Here is a 20,985-nt window from a genome sequence, read left to right as displayed (position 1 = left end):
TAAATTATGTCATGTGTAGGGTTTTTTTTAGGGCTTATGGATTCTTACAGAATATAATATATCATATGAACATTTTGAGAATAAAATCCAAGTCATGATCAAGAGGCGCAAACTTGAACATAATTGAAAATACAGTTATATCTAAAGTTGATTGCTTACTGTATGTGCTATTAAAAGCCAAGTGAGGATTATTTTTATGAAGGCTCCGAAGCATCTTGTGGGAAAATGCCCTTTTAAAGCAAAATACTTGTGTGTCTCCGGCATAAACAAAGAAGGCAGTTCTAATATCTGGTGTGTGTGTTTTTTTTAAACACAGAGTGCAATGCTAGCTTGAGTTTTTCCACTTAGCAGAGAGTGCATGAAAGATAAGGAATATCTTGCTGCAGATCAGCTTAGCTAAAAAAATCTTGCCTGGCATCCATTCCTGTTTATTACACTTTGTTATTTTAAAAGAATGTTCAGTTAGCTCACTTTTCCCCAGCTGCTTTCCTACTTTCCATTCACTTCCTTTTCTCTCTCAACAGCCCCAGTCTTTACAAAAGTATTTATCGGTCAAATTAATTTAATATCAGTAGACAGGAAATAGTAGTATGTCCTCTGAGAAAGGGCTATAAAAGATAAGCCAGGTATTGGAGAAATACTTTCAGATGAAACTTTCTTGTTTCATATTTCCTCTACCTCTGATATTATTCCAAAATTAATTTAGCTTCACTTTTCCAGCATAGCTTCCAAATGTCCTGTTGACTTTTCTGATAAAGGAGGTCTCCTCGTTCTAGAAATTGGGAAGACCTAAGATATGGGTTGCTGGCTCAGATGTAACAACCTTAGCTTCATAAAATTGGCCTGCAAACTCCTCCACCCTTCCGTCACACACTAGCTTCAGAGTCTCAAAATAGAGAACTGTAGTCTAATATCAATTTATTAACCAGAATAAATTTCATTTTGGACGTAACGGGAAACAAGTTTATTTTAAGTAGAAGTGAAGCACCAAATCCAGTGTATAAGTGGAGGGAACAGAGGAAGGAACAATGTGTGGGCCTGACACCTGTACCCGGCTTCATAGGATCATTAAGTCGGAGGCAACCCAATTTTTATTTATATTTGTGTCTCATATTAAAAGCAGGTGTCCATGCTAGTACAGTGATAAATTATAGGAGGTGAGTTGGATAATAAAGATGCAACAGGCAGGGCATAATTTCTGGTGTTTGTTCTTCAGATCCTAGCATTTCACTTTTCCAAGATAGTCTTCCATTGCTATTATATCTTTGGCTGCATGGCTCCTTACTGTTGTTATGTTGTTACTGCTGATCGTATTTTTCAGCCTTAGGGCTGAATTCCATTTCAGAGAAGCTCATAGAGGTAGGCAGGGCTGAAGGCAAAAGGATCAGCAACAAAATACCAAAAAGACCAGCACAATTAGCTTAAAGGCTTTACTGTCAGTAATGTAACCTTGGAGAGGCCTTTTAATCTTTTAGAATGGGGGAAAAACTGCAAAAATCAGGGAACCACCAAACCATTGGTTGTTCAGGGGGATGGGGGAAAGAGTGGGACCAGGGGACAGGGCATGGGTCCTCCTGGAGCCCTAGGAGGGATAGATTTGGCCCCTGAGTGAGTTTATATATAGTAAGTTACTTTCAGAGCAGTGACAGTTTCCCAAAGAAGGCTAACCCAAGACATACAGTGATATGTGATTTTGAATATGACTTCTAAGGTCACTTTTAAGGGTGGCATCCAGTTACCTAGGGAGTTTGTGGGCTCTCCCACACTAGAGGCATTCAAGAGGCAGCTGGACAACCATCTGTCAAGTATGCTTTAGGGTGGATTCCAGGATTGAGCAGAGGGTTGGACTCGATGGCCTTGTAGGCCCCTTCCAACTGTACTATTCTATGATTCTATAGCTTTGTCACCCTATATATAATTGAAGTAGCAGTGGTGCTTGCTTTTAACATGCTGATGCTGCTAACTCATTTCCTAAAGCTCGCTCTTCCTCCCTCCCTGCTCTCCTCCTACTTTTTTCCTGGTCCTCCTCTTTTCCATTTTATTCTTGCAACCACCGTATGGAGTAGGTTAGACTGATAGTTAGTGACTAACCCAAAGTCACCCAGTGAGCTTTGATGGTCAAGTGGGGCCTAGAACATGGATCTCCCACATCACAGCCCAACATTCTACCACAACACCACACTGGTTGTCAATGGCTGGCATACTACAGTGTATCAGTGTTGACCTTGGCAAATGAACTGACCTCTTGCACGACAAGAAATTGTGTTTTCAAAAACATCCAGAAACGAGTGGCAATAATAGTTTCCGGAACAGGTCAGGTCAGTGGAAGTCCCAGAAAGGAGCATTTTTTTCAACTGATAGTTCCTGTTGCATGAGCAAACATTTCCAGTTGCACAAGAGAACCTCTGGGAGACACAGGTATACTACCCGTACTATAAAGTTAAGGACCCAAATACTTAAATGTGAAGCTATGGAGTTACATGAATATATAGAACAAATTTTCCAATGTAATTATGGAAAGGTCTGTCATTGACTTATCACCTACACATGGAACCCACTTCTCCTGCATTGCCATATCTGCTGGTGCTTTTGCCATAATAATTTCTTGGCTATATTCTCTGGTCCCTTACATTGGGAGATACCACTAGGATATTCCTGGGCTTCTTTTTGCAAACAAGAGAAGAATGTGCAGTTCCACATGGTCTTCGAGGGCCAAGAAGAGAAGCGACATACAAAGCTGCAATAGTCGTGTAGGGTTTTTTTTTCCTAGCAGGAAAGATGATAGTGAGGCAACACTGATCATTTTTACTCCTGTCAACCATATTCAGGTTTAAAATAACGAGAACTAACAAATAATGAGAAATTAATAGTTACTTAATAGGAAATTAATAGGAAAGCACAGGTTCACTACAGAAATTATATTATATGCTGAAATGGAAGAACAATGGGAGGTGTTTCACAGAAATTCCAAGGATGGTGAATAGAGACGTACAGGCAATAATGGTCCAAACTGAGTTTGCATGATCTGAAAGGGACTAGCGATGTCCCTTTTGACCAGTGATGTTTTATCAGATTGGAAAAAAAAGGTAGCTGCTTTCTTTTCTATTGTATCAAATATGCGGGCTTTTAATGCTTGTGCAATTTACCCTGGTGTTTGTAACAAGCAGCAAGATAGTTGATATAAAGTATGTGATTCAGTTGTTTCCCTATTAGGGTTAGTGAAAATAAAATAAAAAGTTAAATCTGCAGATTGAAGCATATTTGACTTTGTATCCGCAACCAAAGGTAGCTGGCAAGTCTGTTCTCTCTACATCATCACTTTTCTAACTCCCCTCCCTTTCCTGATAAGTATGGTAAATACTATCTATAGCTTACAAACCAACTTTTAGCATTGATTTTAAAAACTAACCTTAATGTCAGCGCAGGAATAATGCTTTGCCATAGCTAATGTTGTTGGGGAGGAGTGTATGGGAGCTCGTGTACCACGACACAAGCTCTTTACTATAGGCCTGTCCGTGGACACTCCCTGCTCAAGCTAAGTGCCACCACTTTATGTGCCTGAGGTGAGGGACAAACACCACCTTTCTACAAACTATGTGGAGAAAGGGGTTAAACAGGAATGATTTCAGGAATAAAATAATGCGCTGTGAATTATATGTGCTGATGGTGAATTAATGTCAAAACGGGTGTTATATGTATATAACTGCAGATGATAAATGCCAAGGAGACACGTGGGATTTTTGTGGTAGTAAAACAAACTGAATAAAAATTTATTTCAATGTTCACAGACTTTGTTTCATAATAAAACTTTTCAGAAAGTTGTTAAAACCTCTCATCCAATCCTTTCTCTCTTCTCATACATGCTTTCCTTTCTCTCACACCTTCACTCTTGAACTTTCTTTATTATCAGGATTGTTTAATCTACACCCACTGACTATCTGCACACTACACTCAAAAGACAACCCTCTTTACCCTGATCCTCTAATTCTCCCCTCGGACCAAAGTACTTTAAAACACACCTCCCATCACCTGAGTCATTCCCTTATATATCCTCCTCCCCCCTCCTAAGATATTCAATCTCCACCCACTCAGGTCAACATTCTAAACACAATAGATTTACAAATCTTAGACATACATTAGGGAACTGACTTGTGGGGTGTAACGCCACAGCTCGTGGTATGCTCCTAGTTTCTTGGATATGGTTAGGCGATAGCTAGCATTATATCTGCACTAGGCCGCAATGGGCATTGCTTGGAATCTGAAGAATTCCACATGTCAAAAGGAGGGTTGGGCTCATGTTTCTTGAAAGCAGATCTTTACCACATAGTAAAGTGCTTTGAAACTGAGGGGACTTTAAAATGCGGTTTGATATTGCATAAGGATTTACTGTTTAAAGACAAAAGGCCAATTGGGTCTGTCTAAGCCCTTGGGCGTGCTGAAAGATGCACAGAGCACCCTGGATCTTCCTCCTCCTCCTCCTCCTCCTCCTCCTCCTTTCTTTATTGCTCACGGTGGTTTTTCTGTTTATAGGTGGGAAACTATAAGCGGACAGTGAAACGCATTGATGATGGTCACAGACTTTGCGGTGATCTTATGAACTGCATTCACGAGCGTGCAAGGATAGAGAAGGGCTATGCTCAGCAATTAACAGAATGGGCAAAAAGGTGGAAACAACTTGTAGAAAAAGGTAAACGGAACTTTCATCTTTTAAAAATATTTGTGCTTATTTTTGTTTTCTGTTTCATTACGGAATGCAATCCCACTCCTATACATGTTTATAGGGAAAAGACTCCTACCGTTCCCAGAGCTCCCCAGGGAATGCAGGGAATTGTAGGGTTTTTTTCTCTCTAAACATGCATAGGAGGGCATCCTTAATTACCTTAGGATATTACTTGGAAGCACAGAAAACAGTATACTAACAGTCTAATTTTGCTGCTTCTGGATACTGTCCAAAGCTGTCCTTAGTGAGGTCTTCGTTTTGCAGAATTGTCAGTGTCTTCAGGTTTCAGAAAACAAACAACCCCCTTTTTTGTTACAAAAAAGTAACTGGGTTATTGGTGTAAGTCAAAACCAGTAGATTGTTTTAGCTTTATTTAGTAAATTAATGCTCTAGAAAAAAATCATAACGTGAAATTTTAGAACTCAAGCTATGAAAAACAGCCAATGTACGTGTTTTCTTGCCTTTACTAAATGGCCTAGAAATTGATTAGTATGAAGTCTTAAGAGGAAAAAATGCATGTGAATGTAAGAGTTTAAGAAATAATTCACATGGAAGGAACTCCTTGATATAATATTTGGGGAAAGCATTGCTGGAATGCATATTTGTGTCTATTATTTTATTTTAAGAGCTATAGCTTTATAGTAAGCTTCACACGCTGCTGGACATCTTTATCATTTTAGCTTGGATTTTATTTTGTTGTACTTGAGCCTTTATTTAGCAGGCAAGTAAGTCTGTGCCTGGGCAGTTTTAACATGGGTGGAAGAAAAGGTGCCATGGTTCAGGTTATTTCGGGTAGAATACATACCAAATTAGGGATATATGCGATTTCATAGTACACTGGTTTTATAATCTTTATTTTATGCTACTCTGATAGTTTACTGAAAAGTAGCCTAAAAACGTTTGAATAAATGCTTGTTTTTATTTGCAAAAGAATGCTAATATGTTTTCTGTGGGGAAACGAGGTACAAAAGTTACGAGAAGCTTACAAAATATATGAATTCAGGTGTTTAAATATAGAACTGATACAGTCATCATGAAAAATGTAGACAAGGAAAACCTTACCCAATGTAAGAGCCGAAGTCACAATATTTTGCTTAAGCTGCATAGGGTACAGTGAGAAAAACACACACATTGTTTTGCTGACTTATTTTTCACTCACATTTAGGGCCACAGTATGGGACTGTTGAAAAGTCTTGGCATGCATTAATGTCTGAAGCAGAAAAAGTGAGTGAACTACATCTAGAAGTAAAAGCTTCTCTAATGAATGAGGATTTTGAAAAGATAAAGAACTGGCAGAAGGATTCCTTTCATAAGCAAATGATAGGTGGATTTAAGGAAACCAAAGAAGCCGAAGATGGATTTAGGAAAGCTCAGAAACCGTGGGCCAAAAAGCTAAAAGAGGTAAATAATTGTTGCATATTGTGTACTCCAGTCAGTTTTTCAACTCTGCCCCAACTAATTCCCTCACTTCTTCCCCACCCCTGTTCTTCTGTCCCCCAACTCCTTTGGTTGCTTTCACATATCTCTCTTTGCTTTCTGGCCTGGAAGGTCAGGTGGGCTGGACTGACCCCAATCTGGAGGCTGTTGGTCTGTCACTGGGTAGAACTCGATGTTATGGAAGACATGGAGCTGATGCCAGGAGTGACATCCTCATATCTACTTCTCCCCTGTAACATATAGGGATGGGCAACTTGTGGCCCTCCAGATATTTTGAGCTACAACACCCTTTTAAGTATTTGAAGAGTGCTATCATGTCTCCCCTCAATCTTCTCTTCTCCAGGCATGTTTAGCCTGGAGAAGAGAAGATTGAGGGGAGACATGATAGCACTCTTCAAATACTTAAAAGGTGGTCACACAGAGGAGGGCCGGGATCTCTTCTCGATCCTCCCAGAGAGCAGGACACGGAATAACGGGCTCAAGTTAAAGGAAGCCAGATTCTGGCTGGACTTCAGGAAAAACGTCCTGACTGTTAGAGCAGTACGACAATGGAACCAGTTACCTAGGGAGGTTGTGGGCTCTCCCACACTAGAGGCCTTCAAGAGGCAGCTGGACAACCATCTGTCAGGGATGCTTTAGGGTGGATTGCTGCATTGAGCATGGGGTTGGATTCGATGGCCTTGTAGGCCCCTTCCAACTCTGCTATTCTATGATTCTACTATCTTTCACCATTGGCTATGTTGGCTAGGTTTGATGAGAGTTTTAAGCCAAAACACAAGTTGCCCACCCCAATGTAGTGCAACTTGCCACCGTGTTCTGTTCTCCCTTTGTGTGCCCAGAGTCTACAGAAGAAGTAGCCGTAGATTGGCTGTTAGGGAAATGCCACTGTGACTGCCCCTGGTCTGTATTCTCTCCTCCAAATTGGAAAGGACGTCAGTATGGACTGAAGTTTACTGCAGTTGTCTGCACTGTGAGCTGTTTTCACTTTCCATCTTGTCTGGAAGTAGAGTTTATTTGCCACATGTAGCCAAGCGATTACTTGATTAGAAGTCTTAGTTGTACCTGGAGATGGGAAATAGAAGCTGCTGAAGTACCCTTATTAATGTGTTATATGTGTGAAGGGGTCCTTGCATGATAAATAGGGATGTGCTGCTGAACTAATCTGTGATGTTCAGGGCTTGAGACTAGTGGTGTACCTGATGCTGGGGGCAGGGACAGCACATGGCACTGGTAATCCCGTGATGACTCCTCTGTGTATAACACAAGGGAAGCTATAATGAACAGAACTCTTCTGTGGCTTTCAGATTTCTGTTCCATATCACACTGATTGAGGATTGTCTTCTTTTTTTTAAAGAAAAGGCAGCCTGTGTTTACCAGATAGTATCCTTCAGAGGGCTGAGATAAATATAGTACATTGCCATAATTTGAGTTGGTGAATTTATATTTTTAATGGACAGAAAAAATAAAGTAAAGGAAGCTGAGCTGTAAACTTTAATCAGTAAACTAATCAAAGCTTTAGTTGATTGATAGTTGCCAAGTTTTAATTGGCGAAGGGTGTACACTTTTATTTAAGGCTCTGAATAGATTAGGCTTCTACTGGAAATTTATTTTTCATTCCTTATTACAAATGTCCTTTTCTCAGTGATGTGGTAGCTTTAGGCTGCAGTCCAAAGCACACTAGAGAGTAAGTCCAGTTGAGCTCAATGGAATTTACTTATGAGTAAACATGCCTAGGATTACACTATTAAATTGTAAGTATCCTGATAACTCCTTCAGGCTTTGGTAATAAACAAATGTGTTTTAATTTGAGTAATTAACAAAAATATTGATTTGTTGTCAGAGCCAAAAGAGTAATGCAGGATTTTTTAAAAAAATATTGGTGCCTCAAATCTACCCCTATAGCAGTCCATTACTGCAGTTTTCAGCATACAATTCTTGGGTTTATTTAAAGATTCCTTGACGCATCCCTGAGTCCTATAACAATGTTTTCTCTCAGTCTCTGGTGGGTGCTTATGGTGATTATGTCTAAGCATGAAATATCTGTTAAAACATGTCATCTAGGTGGAAGCTTCTAAGAAAGCGTATCATGTAGCCTGCAAAGAGGAAAAACTTGCTGTATCCAGAGAGGCTAATAGCAAAGCTGACCCAGCTCTGAATCCAGAACAACTAAAGAAACTGCAGGACAAAGTGGATAAAAGTAAACAGGATGTTCTTAAGGTAAACTATAATGTATTCTTCTGAGCGTAATGCTTTAGAAGCATTGATTTTCAGCGCAGACAAATGGAAATATTACTACTATAGTGCTACATTTGTAAATAGAGCCAGGGCTGTTGAATAGGAATGATCCCAGGAAAAGGCTGAAGAACTGTCTTGCATTTGCGTTAATACTCTTAAATTACCTATTCAATTAAAATGTGTATGTAGAACTCTCACTCACTTTTAAAAAAAATCTTAATTAGTCCCTTACTGCAGGCTTTGATAGCACAAATAGCATTTTAATGAAAGGACAATTGTGATTAAGGACAAGTTTTTGTTTGATTTGTATCCTCTATGCATCTGTGCATTATATATATAGCCGGTCTGCGACCGTAATATAATCACCTCTTATACTGTTTGAAAATATGAAACAGTTACCTGATATACTTTGAAAAGCTTCTGTGATATCCTTAAAACGTTGCATTTGATGTTCAAGTACATAGAGTTCTATATAATGGAGCTTTATGCTGTTAGTCCACCTAAAATAATAATAATAATAATAATAATAATAATAATAATAATAATAATAATAATAATAATAGATTCAGTGAGATATATTCCTGAATGTTAGAAATAGTCCAAGGTTTGTCAAGTAGCTTATTTATTTTTCTTTGTTGTAAATTCCTTACATAGAGATTGCACAGGAAAAAAGCTGCTACCCTGCTCCCTTCTGGAGTGGCTGCAAGAAGGAGATTGGAAGTATTCACTTCTGTTTAAATTAACCATAGTTTACTGTTGCATTCAAATCCTAAACCAATGGCGCCAACATTGTTATCTTTTTGGCACCAGGTCAAGACTTCTCTCTTCTCCCAGGCATTTAACAGCGTTTAACAACACTAAGTTTGTTTTGTTTTTTAATGGACCCCAGAACTGTTGTTTTCAAATGGACACCGTTGTTTTTATACTGTTTACGTTTTTGATGGTTTTAAATTTTGTATACTTTTTAATGTTCACCGTTTTTAACTTTTGTAAACCGCCCAGAGAGCTTCGGCTATGGGGTGGTATATAAATGAAATAAATAAACCCATGGTTAGTATTACAGTTAGTGGAAACAAGTCAGCTTCTGAAATCAAGGTTTGAAGTTGTTTTGTTTCCACTAAACATAGTTAAGATTTATCACAATTTGTTAGGTTTGGACGACACGGTGAGCTGTAGTTAATTAAAAAAAGAATGAAATGAGAGCTTTAGAACTCCTCTTTGAGGCTATGTCAAAAGAGGAAACGAGAGGGGGAGCTGCATACCCAGACTAGTCTTTGTAATGCAAAGTTATGGCTTAGTCAGGACTAAATTGGAAGCCTGCTAAAGGGAGACAGTATGCCAGGCCTGAGCTTAGATGGGTTTTGGAACCAATCTCTAGACCTAATTTTAGCCTACCTTGCTTGAGTTATCTGTGAGCAAGGTTTGTGTTGCCTCTATCATAGCCAGTTCCATATAGGCCTACTTTCTAATTTGTTTTTATTTAGGCTATTCTCCATTCTTAAAAAAAAAAATCACAATCCAGTGTTTATTTCCAATAAAATTTGAAATGGTAGATAGTTGCATAAAATAGACCTTTCTTGTGGTGGAAGATATCCCGTAAAATTACTATTGGGGTCTGCTATGTATGGATAACGTAGGGCAAGTACGGAATAGAAAAGTCCAGTATTTTGGATAACGTTCTCTGTCTGTTTTTTTTAAGACAAAGGATAAGTATGAAAAATCTCTTAAAGACCTGGATGGTACTACACCTCAATATATGGAAAATATGGAGCAAGTTTTCGAACAGTGTCAGCAGTTTGAGGAAAAACGTCTCCGTTTCTTCCGAGAAGTATTGTTGGAAGTTCAGAAACATCTTGACTTGTCTACTGTTACAAGGTAAATATGCAAGATGGAAGGTCTTGCATACTGAAGTTGTCTTTGTGTGAAAGTGAATAAGAATAAATAGTTCTGTACAGTTCAGTACTTAATAAACGATAGAGGGGTGACAGATGTCTGTTCTAACATCCTTCTTTGAATTCGTCGACTTCTATAAAATATTTGTAAGTACTCTTATTATAATTAATTTGTTAGAGTTGCCCAGTAATTGGAACAATTTTATAGTCTATCAAAAGATTTTGATAAATTGGTTAGTCGATTAACCATTGCAGCCTCTACTGTAAAAATTAACATAAGTGAATTTTTGATAATGTAAATATGAAGGTAGGGTTCCTGTCTGTTGAAGGCCACATTCCCTCAAGTATAATCTGCTGGGGCTTCCCTTTCCTCACTTTCTGCCACGCCGTTTCCCCCTTTTCTAGTGGGCTGCTAGAGAAGGAGCAGATCACTCTTGCCAGAGATATAGTGATTGCTTTTAGAGGTTTTTGAAATTAGGCCAATTGTAAAAGGTGTTCTTCTCCATATGCAACAACAATACGCTGCTGAGGTTGCACTGCGGAATCCCATGGGATACGTTCCAGGACAGGGAAAAGTGTCTGTCCTTCACCTACCCTGCCTGGTTCTTGCTGGCAGGGCTATAGGTAGACAGGACTCTGAAATTAGATTTGCGCTCTTAAGCAATGTAATGGCTGGCAATTAGTATTAGTTGTTAAATGCTGGATTGAAGCTTCCCCTTTATTTTTTGGAATTCTTTTCGCTTAAAAGTCCAGGTCAATAGTAAGAATACAGCGATTTCAGATGGATTAATCCGAAGAGGTATATAACCTTTTCCTCTTCGCCAATAACTAACTATCTGACAAAACAAATCGCAAAACAAAAGGTAGAGAAATACGAGAAAATAGCAAAGAAGCTGAAAAAAACTGAAACTAAAATCCTAATCTAACAAACAGTTTCTAGACTCTAATCTCACTAATAGAAGGAGGAGAGCTTACCTACAGCGTGTTTTCAGTTCTGTAACCGAGAAGCCATATTGTAATTCTTTTCTCTTAATTATCAGACTAAAATGGATTGCAGGTATGTTGTTCATCACTTTGAAGTGCTGCAGTAGAATAGTGCAAGCAATGACCCCTTCCCCTTTCTAGTAATAAAGTAGTTTGTGCATTAAGAGTTTGTCAAATGGTATGCAGAATGCTTCCTGCTCTTAGCTTGTTTTGAATCAGTAAAAGCATATAATTGAGTTATTGTCCGAGGGACTATGGATACTTCAATGGGATGCATAATATTGTAGAACCTTGCACATTGGGTAATTGGTTTCCCCTTGTACTTGAACAACTCCCCTCATGTCAAAATCTGTACAGGCTTGCACTAATTGTATTGCTGATTTGTGCAGTGGGTCTGGGCACTTCAATCTGCATTTCACTCAGATTGTGTTCTGTGGATTGAAGCAGCTATCTTCTTTCTCTGTTTAACTGATGATATATATAGTTTTAACTCTCTCTCTCTCTCTCTCTCTCTCTCTCTCTCTCTCTCTCTATATATATATATGGTTACATTTGGCATATGTGTATATTTTTATATTGTATTTTGTATTTGTGTTTTTAAATTGTTGGTTGTTTTATTATGCCCTTCATGGTTTTAATTTTTGTGAACCGCCCAGAGAGCTTCAGCTATTGGGCGGTATAGAAATGAAATTAAATAAATAAATAAATAAATAAATATAAATTCATCAGGTGTCTAAGAAAATAGATCAAAGTTTTTATATGTGTGTGTATTGCACATAATTTTATTTATTTATTTAGTAGATTTATATCCTGCTTACCATATTAAAAAAATCTCTAACCAGTTTACCCAAAATACATTAAAATAGAATATTTATGTAAAAAAAAACCCCATTAAGCCGAGTTCGGAGTGCCATAATTATCCAGAGAACTGGGCAGCACAATCAATTAGGGAAGGCCTGGGTGAAGAGATGGGTGCCTAAAACATGCCATAGTTGGTGCCTCCCAAATGCCAGTGGGGAGGGCCACCACAGAGAAGACCTCCTCCTGGCAATTTCCATGTCACGGTAGAAGTAGCAAAGCCTCCTCCAATGATCTTAATGATCCTATAGGTCTATAATCAGGGAAGGCAATTTGCTAGGTAACCTGGTGCCAGGCTGTTCAGGGCTTTATATGCCAACAGCAAGAGCTTGTATTTGGCTTGGTAGTTAATTGGTAGTCAGTACAGTTGCTTCAAGACTGGTGTAATATGGGCATCCTGTTCAGCATCTTGGCTGCTGCGTAAAGCGTGTTCCAGTAATCTAAACACGAGGCTACTAATGCATGGATTGCAGTGGCTATCTTTGTCCAGAAAAAGGTGTAGCTGATATATCAGCCACAGAAGTCACTTGGGCCTCTACTGACAATGAGTCAAGGAGCATCCCCATACTATTTGCCTGTCTTTTCTGAGCGAGTGCAATCCCATCTAGTACAGACAAGCTCCCCAATTCCCATATTTGGGGACTGTCCACCTGTAGAGTCTCTAGGATCATAGAATCATAGAATAGTAGAGTTGGAAGGGGCCTAGAAGGCCATCGAGTCCAACCCTCTGCTCAATGCAGGAATCCACCCTAAAGCATCCCTGACAGATGGTTGTCCAGCTGCCTCTTGAATGCCACTAGTGTGAGAGAGCCCACAACCTCCCTAGGTAACTGGTTCCTTTGTCGTACTGCTCTAACAGTCAGGAAGTTAGATGGCTCTATCTTGTCCGGTCAGTCTATTGGCTCTCACAATTGCCAGGGAGCCAGGGCACTGTTAACTAATACTATTTTCTGGAACCATCCTAGTTTTCATACTTAAGCTTCTAAATGATAACAAGCTAAACTGCACATGTGTTGTTTGTACAATTGTTCAGCTTCCTTTTGTTAATGGTTACTTTGTACACATGCACATGTTATTTTTACATGCAAGCTTTGTGTGTAGGAGCAGAACCACGGTAGAACAGTGCCTCCAATTTCCAACTTGCAGAAACCATCCAAAAGAATACTATGGTTAATGGTATCAAAAGGCACTGTGAGAGCAGGCACTCCCTCTGTCCCTCTTCCACAACAGGTCATTCATCAGGACGACCAAAGCTGAATGGGTTCACAGCTAGCTTTGAGACCCAGACTGAAATGGGTTAAGATAATCAGTGTCCTCCAGGAACGTCTGCAGCTACCCAGCTGCCACCCTCTAAAGCACCTTGCTCAAAAAGGGAGTATTAGTGACTGGTTGTTGGTTGCTATAAACTTTTGGATCCAGGAGGGCTTCTCAGGAGTGGACTCACCAGTGCCTCTTCAAGGTGGTGGGCACCACTCCATCGCACAAAGACACATTCACCACTCCCTGAATCTACTCAGCCAGCCCCTCCTGACTAGCTCAAATACGCCAGGGTGGGCAAGGGTTGAGAGAGCATGTAGTACAGCTACAAGCATCTTCAAGCCTCAAAAATGGAAATTGGTCGCATACAGATGGAACACTGGACACTTCATACAAAGTTCTAAAATAATACCTAGGCAAATAGTTGCGTAACACTTGATTAAAATAATTAAAATCATAGAATAGTAGATTTGGAAGGGGCCTATAAGGCCATCGAGTCTAACCACTGCTCAAAGCAGGAATCCACCTTAAAGCATACCTGAAAGATGGCTCTAGTGTGGCCTCTAGCGTGGGAGAGCCCAGAACCTCCCTAGGTAACTGGTTCCATTGTCGTACTGCTCTAACAGTCATGAAGTTTTTCCTGATGTCCAGCCGGAATCTGGCTTCCTGCAACTTGAACCCATTCTTCCTAATAGTTTTGTAATTAACTTCTAAATCAACATGCATTACTTACAGCTATAAAAATATTTATCGTGAATTGGAGCAGAACATTAAAGCAGCAGATGCTATTGAAGATCTAAGGTGGTTCAGAGCTAATCATGGTCCAGGCATGTCGATGAACTGGCCCCAGTTTGAGGTAAGGGCTTTACTTTGCAATCTTTTTTTCCTGATTCATGCAGGCTGTTATGCAAATACTACAGAAGTATGAGTAAGCGATGATGCTATTTAATGCATAAAACTAATGTCAGAATGAGATTTAAATTACTCTTGCCTTGAGATAATTTTTCTTCAATATGACCAAATAGTATTAGCAAATAGTGATTAAAAGCCAGTACAGAGTTTAAGACAGTTCTATAGTTTCAGATTATTAAATCAATGTTATGCTTTTATCTTGTATTCAAATGCTGTCAATAGGAAAGGTCTTTTTTAAAAAATGGAAAGACCGGTTTTAAAATGTTTTGAATATAATGTTAACACTCTTAACAAGTATTTTGTTTGCTTTTCATGCAACAAGGATGAAGTAAGTGTTAAATATCTTAAAATACTGCTATACTTAGAGCTAGTTTTCATACTTGAGCTTCTAAATGATAACATGCCAAACTACACATGTGTTGTTTGTACAATTGCTCAGCTTCCTTTTGTTAATGGTTACTTTGCACACATGCATGGGTGTTATTTTTAGATGCAAGCTTTGTGTATAACTTGCTCAGCTTGTTACACAGAAACAAGGATCCAATTTGCATGTAACAACAAACCATGGGCTGTTAGGGCCATGCAAGAGAGAATGAATGTGCACTGCCCCCTGACTGTTTGCACCCACTTTGAAGCTGCTTTAGAAAACAACCCAGGAACGGGTTGATCAGTGTGATAAGCAAAACTCAAATCTTGGATTGTTGAGGGGGAAGCAACCTAGAATTTTAACCCATGGTTTGTTGTTGAATTAAAACTCTGGGTTGTTTCCCCTCCAGAGATCTGCCTGATGGAAGGTGACTTCCCCACCTCTCCTCTCTTTGCCAGCCCCCAGAGTCCCCCACCCAAATCTCCCTTGCGAATTGGGGGCCCCTGCTGAATGAGGTGTGCTGTGGCTTGGGAAGCTGAGATAGAGAAGTAACACTTCTAGGCAGTTTGTAGTCATGGGGGGAAACTAGAGATCTGCACTAAGTCTTTTTCATAGAATAGCAGAGTTGGAAGGGGCCTACAAGGCCATCGAGTCCAACCCCCTGCTCAATGCAGGAATCCACCCTAAAGCATCCCTGACAGATGGTTGTCCAGCTGCCTCTTGAAGGCCTCTACTGTGGGAGAGCCCACAACCTCCCTAGGTAACTGATTCCATTGTCGTACTGCTCTAACAGTCAGGAAGTTTTTCCTGATGTCCAGCCGGAATCTGGCTTCCTTTAACTTGAGCCCGTTATTCCGTGTCCTGCACTCTGGGAGGATCGAGAAGAGATCCTGGCCCTCCTCTGTGTGACAACCTTTTAAGTATTTGAAGAGTGCTCTCATGTCTCCCCTCCATCTTCTCTTCTCCAGGCTAAACATGCCCAGTTGTTTCAGATCTAAACTCCCTTTGTTACTTTACGAATGTAAAATTTATTATGTGTAAATTGGCTTGCTCATAACGTCAATACAAACAAAGGGATTTAAAAGTAAATTCAGCAAATTTGTAATGTCTGAATAAACAATACTTTTAAATTTAATGTACCAAATGCAAAATTTTTATGAGTAAGCAAAGTTATACATACTACATTTTACGGTTCCTATTTTATGTCTGACCAGTGGGGGCTTCAGCAAGAAGAAGCAGGAAGAGCTAGAGACAGAGGAAAATTGGCGTACAGTATCTGTTACTGTTTGTGAGGAATTGGTTGGGGTGGAGTTAAGGGAAATCTTCGGCTATTGGGCGGTATAGAAATGAAATAAACAAATAAATAAATAAATCTGATCTAAAGGAAAAGCTATTGAGAATTTGTTAGCTGGAGAAGACACTTTAACCTATTAAGAATCGTAACCAAGCATATTTAATGTAAGTACCTTTAAGCAGTCTCAACCTGTTTGAAGACATTTTTATTCCCTTTTGTAAATAATTCCCCTTAATAAGCATCTTAATTTTTGTTCATTTTGGAAGGTTGTTTCTAGTGGTGATGTCAATCCCATGCTTATCCCGTAGGAACCAGGCTTTATTTTAGGTAAAAAGGGTTTATTTTGGTGGCAGTGATTTTGTAGCTGGGGCAGCAGTTGTATCTAATTGGCCACTTTATTAAAAACTGTGGCAGTGAGTGCTATAGACCCAAGCTTCAATCAAAAGAAAAAGGAGTATAGGTGGGCTAGCCCCTATGTTCCATCACATGTGGTGGTAATCGTGGGATAAAATGCTGTGTTGCTTTTACATGCAGGTTTTAGGACTACATTAATTGACTGCTATAGAATCTTATTAGAACATTTCCAGGAACAAAATCCAAACTGTTAAGAATGCATACTTTCTTCAGATATTATGATATGGTGACTAGTCACATGTTGGGAAACTGTGCATGACTTGGACTTAGACCCAGCAATAATAATAACAATAATAATATTTATTATTATTATTATTAATAATAATTATAATTTCTTACCTGCCTCTCCATTTTGATCAAGGCGGGGAATAACAATAAGCGATAAAATACATAAAACTGAATTAAAACATAATATACATTGTTAAAAAACATCCGAAAAAACATCCTAAACATCCTAAAAAACATCTTAAAATTCCACTGGATAGGCCTGCTGGAAGACATCAGTCTTTATAGCTTTCTTGAATGCTAGTAGACTGTTAAGTTGATGAGTCTCCTCCGGCAGGCCATTCCACAGTCTGGGAGCAGCAGAAGAGAAGGTTCTCTGGGTAACAGTTGTTAATCTAGTTCTTGCTAGCTGAAGTAGATTCTTCCCAGAGGACCTGAGTGTGCGGGGCGGATTGTACAGGAGAAGGCGATCCCGCAGGTAGCCTGGTCCCAGACCATGTAGGGCTTTAAAGGTGATAACCAACACTTTGTACTTCACCCGGAAACTAATTGGCAGCCAGTGAAGAGATTTTAAGACTGGTGTGATGTGGTCCCACCTAGGTGTGCCAGTGACCAGCCTGGCTGCCATATTTTGAAGTAGTTGAAGTTTTTGGACTAGGCACAAAGGTAGCCCTATGTAGAGTGCGTTGCAGAAGTCAAGCCTTGAAGTTACCAGCATGTGCACTACCGTCTTTAAGTCTTCTAACTCTAGGAAGGGGCGCAGCTGGCATATCAGCCGAAGCTGATAGTAGGCACTCCTGGCCGTCGCATCCATCTGGGCTGTCATTTGGAGTGATGGATCCAGAAGCACCCCCAAGCCGTCTTTCAGGGGGAGTGTAACCCCATCCAGAACCGGTTGACACACCTCCAAACCCAGGTTGTGGCCTTTGACAGCAAGCACCTCCGTCTTGTCTGGATTCAGCTTCAGTTTGTTTTTCCTCATCCAGCCCATTACCGCCTCCAAGCATTCATTCAGAGGAGACACACTATCCTTAGCTGATGCTGTTGTCGAAGGCATAGAGAAATATATTTGGGTGTCATCAGCGTACTGATAGCACCCTGCCCCATACCTCCGGATGATGTCTCCCAGTGGTTTCAAGTAGATGTTAAACAGCATTGGGGAAAGGAATGGCACCTGGTGGTACACCACACAGCAGCTCCTTCTTTGAGGAGCAGCTATCCCAAAGCATCACGATCTGGAACCTGTCCGAGAGGTAGGACTGGAACCACTGAAGCACAGTGCCCAGTGCAAGACATCAAAACACCTAAAGTTCAGGTCTTCAGAGGTATAAGGACAGTCAGCCAGGTGTTCAAAACATTAATTGGCAAAGTGTCTGCCATCCGAGAAGCCCTTGGAATCACAACTGATTTCGAGGAGCTAAACCCATTTAAAGGTTTAGAAAACAAAGATTCACAAAAGAATTCAGTAGACTAGATTGGTGATATCCAGGTGAATGAAAGAAAGACGATTGCCATTTTTTGCTTAATAAAAAGAGGAGGTCTGGGCTATAGATGTGTTATAATACTTCTTGTAAGGACACTCAACCTTCAGGCTCTCCATAGCAACTTGGGCAGGGATACAATATGGCCTTGATTGAACTATGACACAAGATTAAGCATTTGCAATTCCAAGTGGCCTCAAGCCAGTGTATGGAGGGTAGGATACTCTCTTGTCTATCTCAATAGAGAGGAAACTGTAATGGCATTTTATCCCAGCTTGTCAGACCATGCTAGATTGTTTCCAGACAGAATGGAGCCCTAATGGAGCCCTTGGAGCTAAGATGGCAGTATGGGATGGTACTGTTGCAACAAACTGCTTCAAATATTTATTTCTGTAGGACTGGTCAGCTGATCTGAATCGCACTCTCAGTAGAAGAGAGAAGAAAAAGGCTGCAGATGGAGTGACACTGACTGGTATTAACCAGACAGGAGAGCAAGTTTCACAGCATAATAAAAATAGCAGGTATGTGATTGTGATGTCTTTTAACATCAGTCGCTGACTAGTCTGAAACAGTAGCGTTTTGAAGTATGTAGGTATGGAAAGTTAGTCTCCTAGGCTCTATTTAGACACATTCTCCCTAAGGAAAGATTGGGAGTGGGTCTTAAGCTAACATGCTCATTCCTGTGCCTCTCTAATGCTCCCTCATCTTGGGAAGTAGTCACCAACTGAACTGGGAGATGTTGCAGTTCTTCGAATGATCATTCCTGACTCTTGAGAGTTTAAATCTTTTAAAGCATGGGTGGGGAATTGATGACCCTCCAGACGTTGTTGGACTATAACTCCCATCTTTCCTGTCCATTGGGCCATGATGACTGGTGCTGATGGGAGTTTGAATCCAACAATATCTGGAGAGCCACAGGTTCTAAGGGTTTTTAATCTCCCACGGTCAGAGTCTTGCAGAGTTCTGAAAAAGATGCCAGTGCCTGACTTGTTTGGAATGTGTGTGGAAGTGAGAGCTTAGGGGTTGGGTTGGAGAGACAGTCCAAAGAGAATCGTAGAGAAATAGATATTGTAGTTTAAAATCTGTATGCAGAAACTTGGCTTCCTTTGGGAGTCAGTCTGTCAGCCACTTAGTAAGAACTGAACAACTGTTGGTTAACTTACAGAATGATACAAATAAATTGTAATCTGTAGAAAAGAACTGTTTTGCAAAGAAATAGATTTCACACATACTATCATGTGCTCTTGTTGAAAATAGGAAAATAAGTAGCAGTTTTATATTGAATCTGACCAGCGATGTATAAGCCATAGATTTAGCTATTCTGTCAGAAAATACCTTTCTAGGTGACCAAGCAGATGCCTTCTCTAGGTTTATTTGCCACAGATCTATTGAACTGGAGATGCTGAGATCTTATAATGTTTATGGATGTGATATCTTATGAAGCTGTTCTCCTTTCAATGTATAATGATAGACTTCTCAATGGCCATTACTCGCTTAGAAAATTGCTTAGAACTAGGTAGGGCTGCTACTATAACAAATGGTAGAACAAAGAATTAAACAGGGCTTACTACAACTATGAATGACACCATTTGATACATTATAATATGTATACTTTGGGGATTTTTGTAGTTTAAAGCCTGACCAGCCCTGATCTGAATAAATAGATTGACTTTATTCAGTCTTCATAATCTGTATTAGACTAAGCTATAGAAGAAAACCACAAAATCCCTAGTTGTGTACCAAGGAGGAATACTTTCAAGTTTTGTACTATTCGCTAATAATTAAGGCATGTTGTTGTTTCCAAATTCCATAATACTGATATGTTAGTTCAGAAAGGTTGACCCAATTATTAACCATAAATTAGAAAGAGCCATAGTACTGCAATAATTGCAGTGGTGGGAAGAAAGCAAATAGAAATACACTAAAATTTGGTGATTTAAGGTTTAGCTGTGGGTAATATGGTAATACTAAGGGCAAGTTAACACATTTTGCAGTGCTTGTGAATGATTCCTGACTCTTCTCAATCAGTCGCTTATAGGGGCACACCAGACACGTATTGATAACAGTCAACAGAAATTTCTACGAATGGGGTATTATGTCAGTTATTGTCAATGTGGGAATTGCTGCTATAATGAAAACTAGTTGAGAATGTTTATGCGTAGACCGTATTGTCATGTATGAACTGGCGCTGTAACTAGTTCTTCTGTGTAGCTCGTTAAAGTTTAGCCACCCATGCACCTAGTAGCAATATGGGTTGTGGGTTGTAAAGCGTACTCCGACAGTCTAAATGAGGGGCACTGAAGCTGTATCAATAATGAGAAATTAGCTTAGGGCCTGTTCCATTCAATATGTAGAAAGATGGAAAATCCCCCACTGTTTTCCCTAATATGCTGCTTTTCATGCAGATGAGGCCCGCACAGAACTTTGTTTTATTGTATTATGCGTGAGAATGGATTTTACCTCTACATAATTCTTATCTCCCTTAGTTTTGGTGAACCTCTGCAGTAATATTGATGCCTGTTTAAAGTGTCCTGTGGTGTTAGGCCTCTCGGACCAATAAACTGGCCCTCACATCTTTAAAATTGTATTAATGCTGTCCTAAAAAAAAAAGAAAAAAGAAAAGAAAAGCTTTCAAATCACAGCTTTCAAATGATCACATTCCTAAATTTGCTGGTGGCCCTTCTCAATATGATACTGGCCTAATGGCTGTCCTAACTGTAATGGAACTGCTCTGTTTAACTTAGCAGTTCCCCGGCCGGAGAAGCGGGGGGGTCTGACTCAGCGAGCCCAGACGCACGCCCCTCCCTGCCACTTGTTAACCCTTTACAGTCTAGGTTCTCAAGGAAACCACACCACACTCCAGAATAGGGACCAAACGCTTTTATTCTTTACATACATGCACTGTTACA

The 20,985-nt window shown here is 39.8% G+C and overlaps 1 protein-coding gene across 3 annotated transcripts in view; it reads left to right on the top strand.

The window, feature by feature from the left end:
• The window catches only part of PACSIN2 (protein kinase C and casein kinase substrate in neurons 2), a 77,885-nt gene that overhangs the window by 47,945 nt on the left and 8,955 nt on the right, over positions 1–20,985 (top strand). For all 3 annotated transcript variants that reach the window (XM_063134329.1, XM_063134326.1, XM_063134327.1), the window contains exons 3-8: positions 4,531–4,687; positions 5,886–6,121; positions 8,219–8,374; positions 10,092–10,267; positions 14,119–14,239; positions 18,473–18,597. In XM_063134329.1, the coding sequence (XP_062990399.1) occupies positions 4,531–4,687; positions 5,886–6,121; positions 8,219–8,374; positions 10,092–10,267; positions 14,119–14,239; positions 18,473–18,597 (971 nt within the window). The remainder of the gene's footprint in view (positions 1–4,530; positions 4,688–5,885; positions 6,122–8,218; positions 8,375–10,091; positions 10,268–14,118; positions 14,240–18,472; positions 18,598–20,985) is intronic.

This window comes from Elgaria multicarinata, chromosome 9, assembly GCF_023053635.1.
Source record: "Elgaria multicarinata webbii isolate HBS135686 ecotype San Diego chromosome 9, rElgMul1.1.pri, whole genome shotgun sequence".
In the NCBI taxonomy this organism is placed as follows: Eukaryota; Metazoa; Chordata; class Lepidosauria; order Squamata; family Anguidae; genus Elgaria; species Elgaria multicarinata.
Note: the sequence above shows the minus strand (reverse complement) of the source record. Positions and strands in the feature narration are given on the sequence as shown.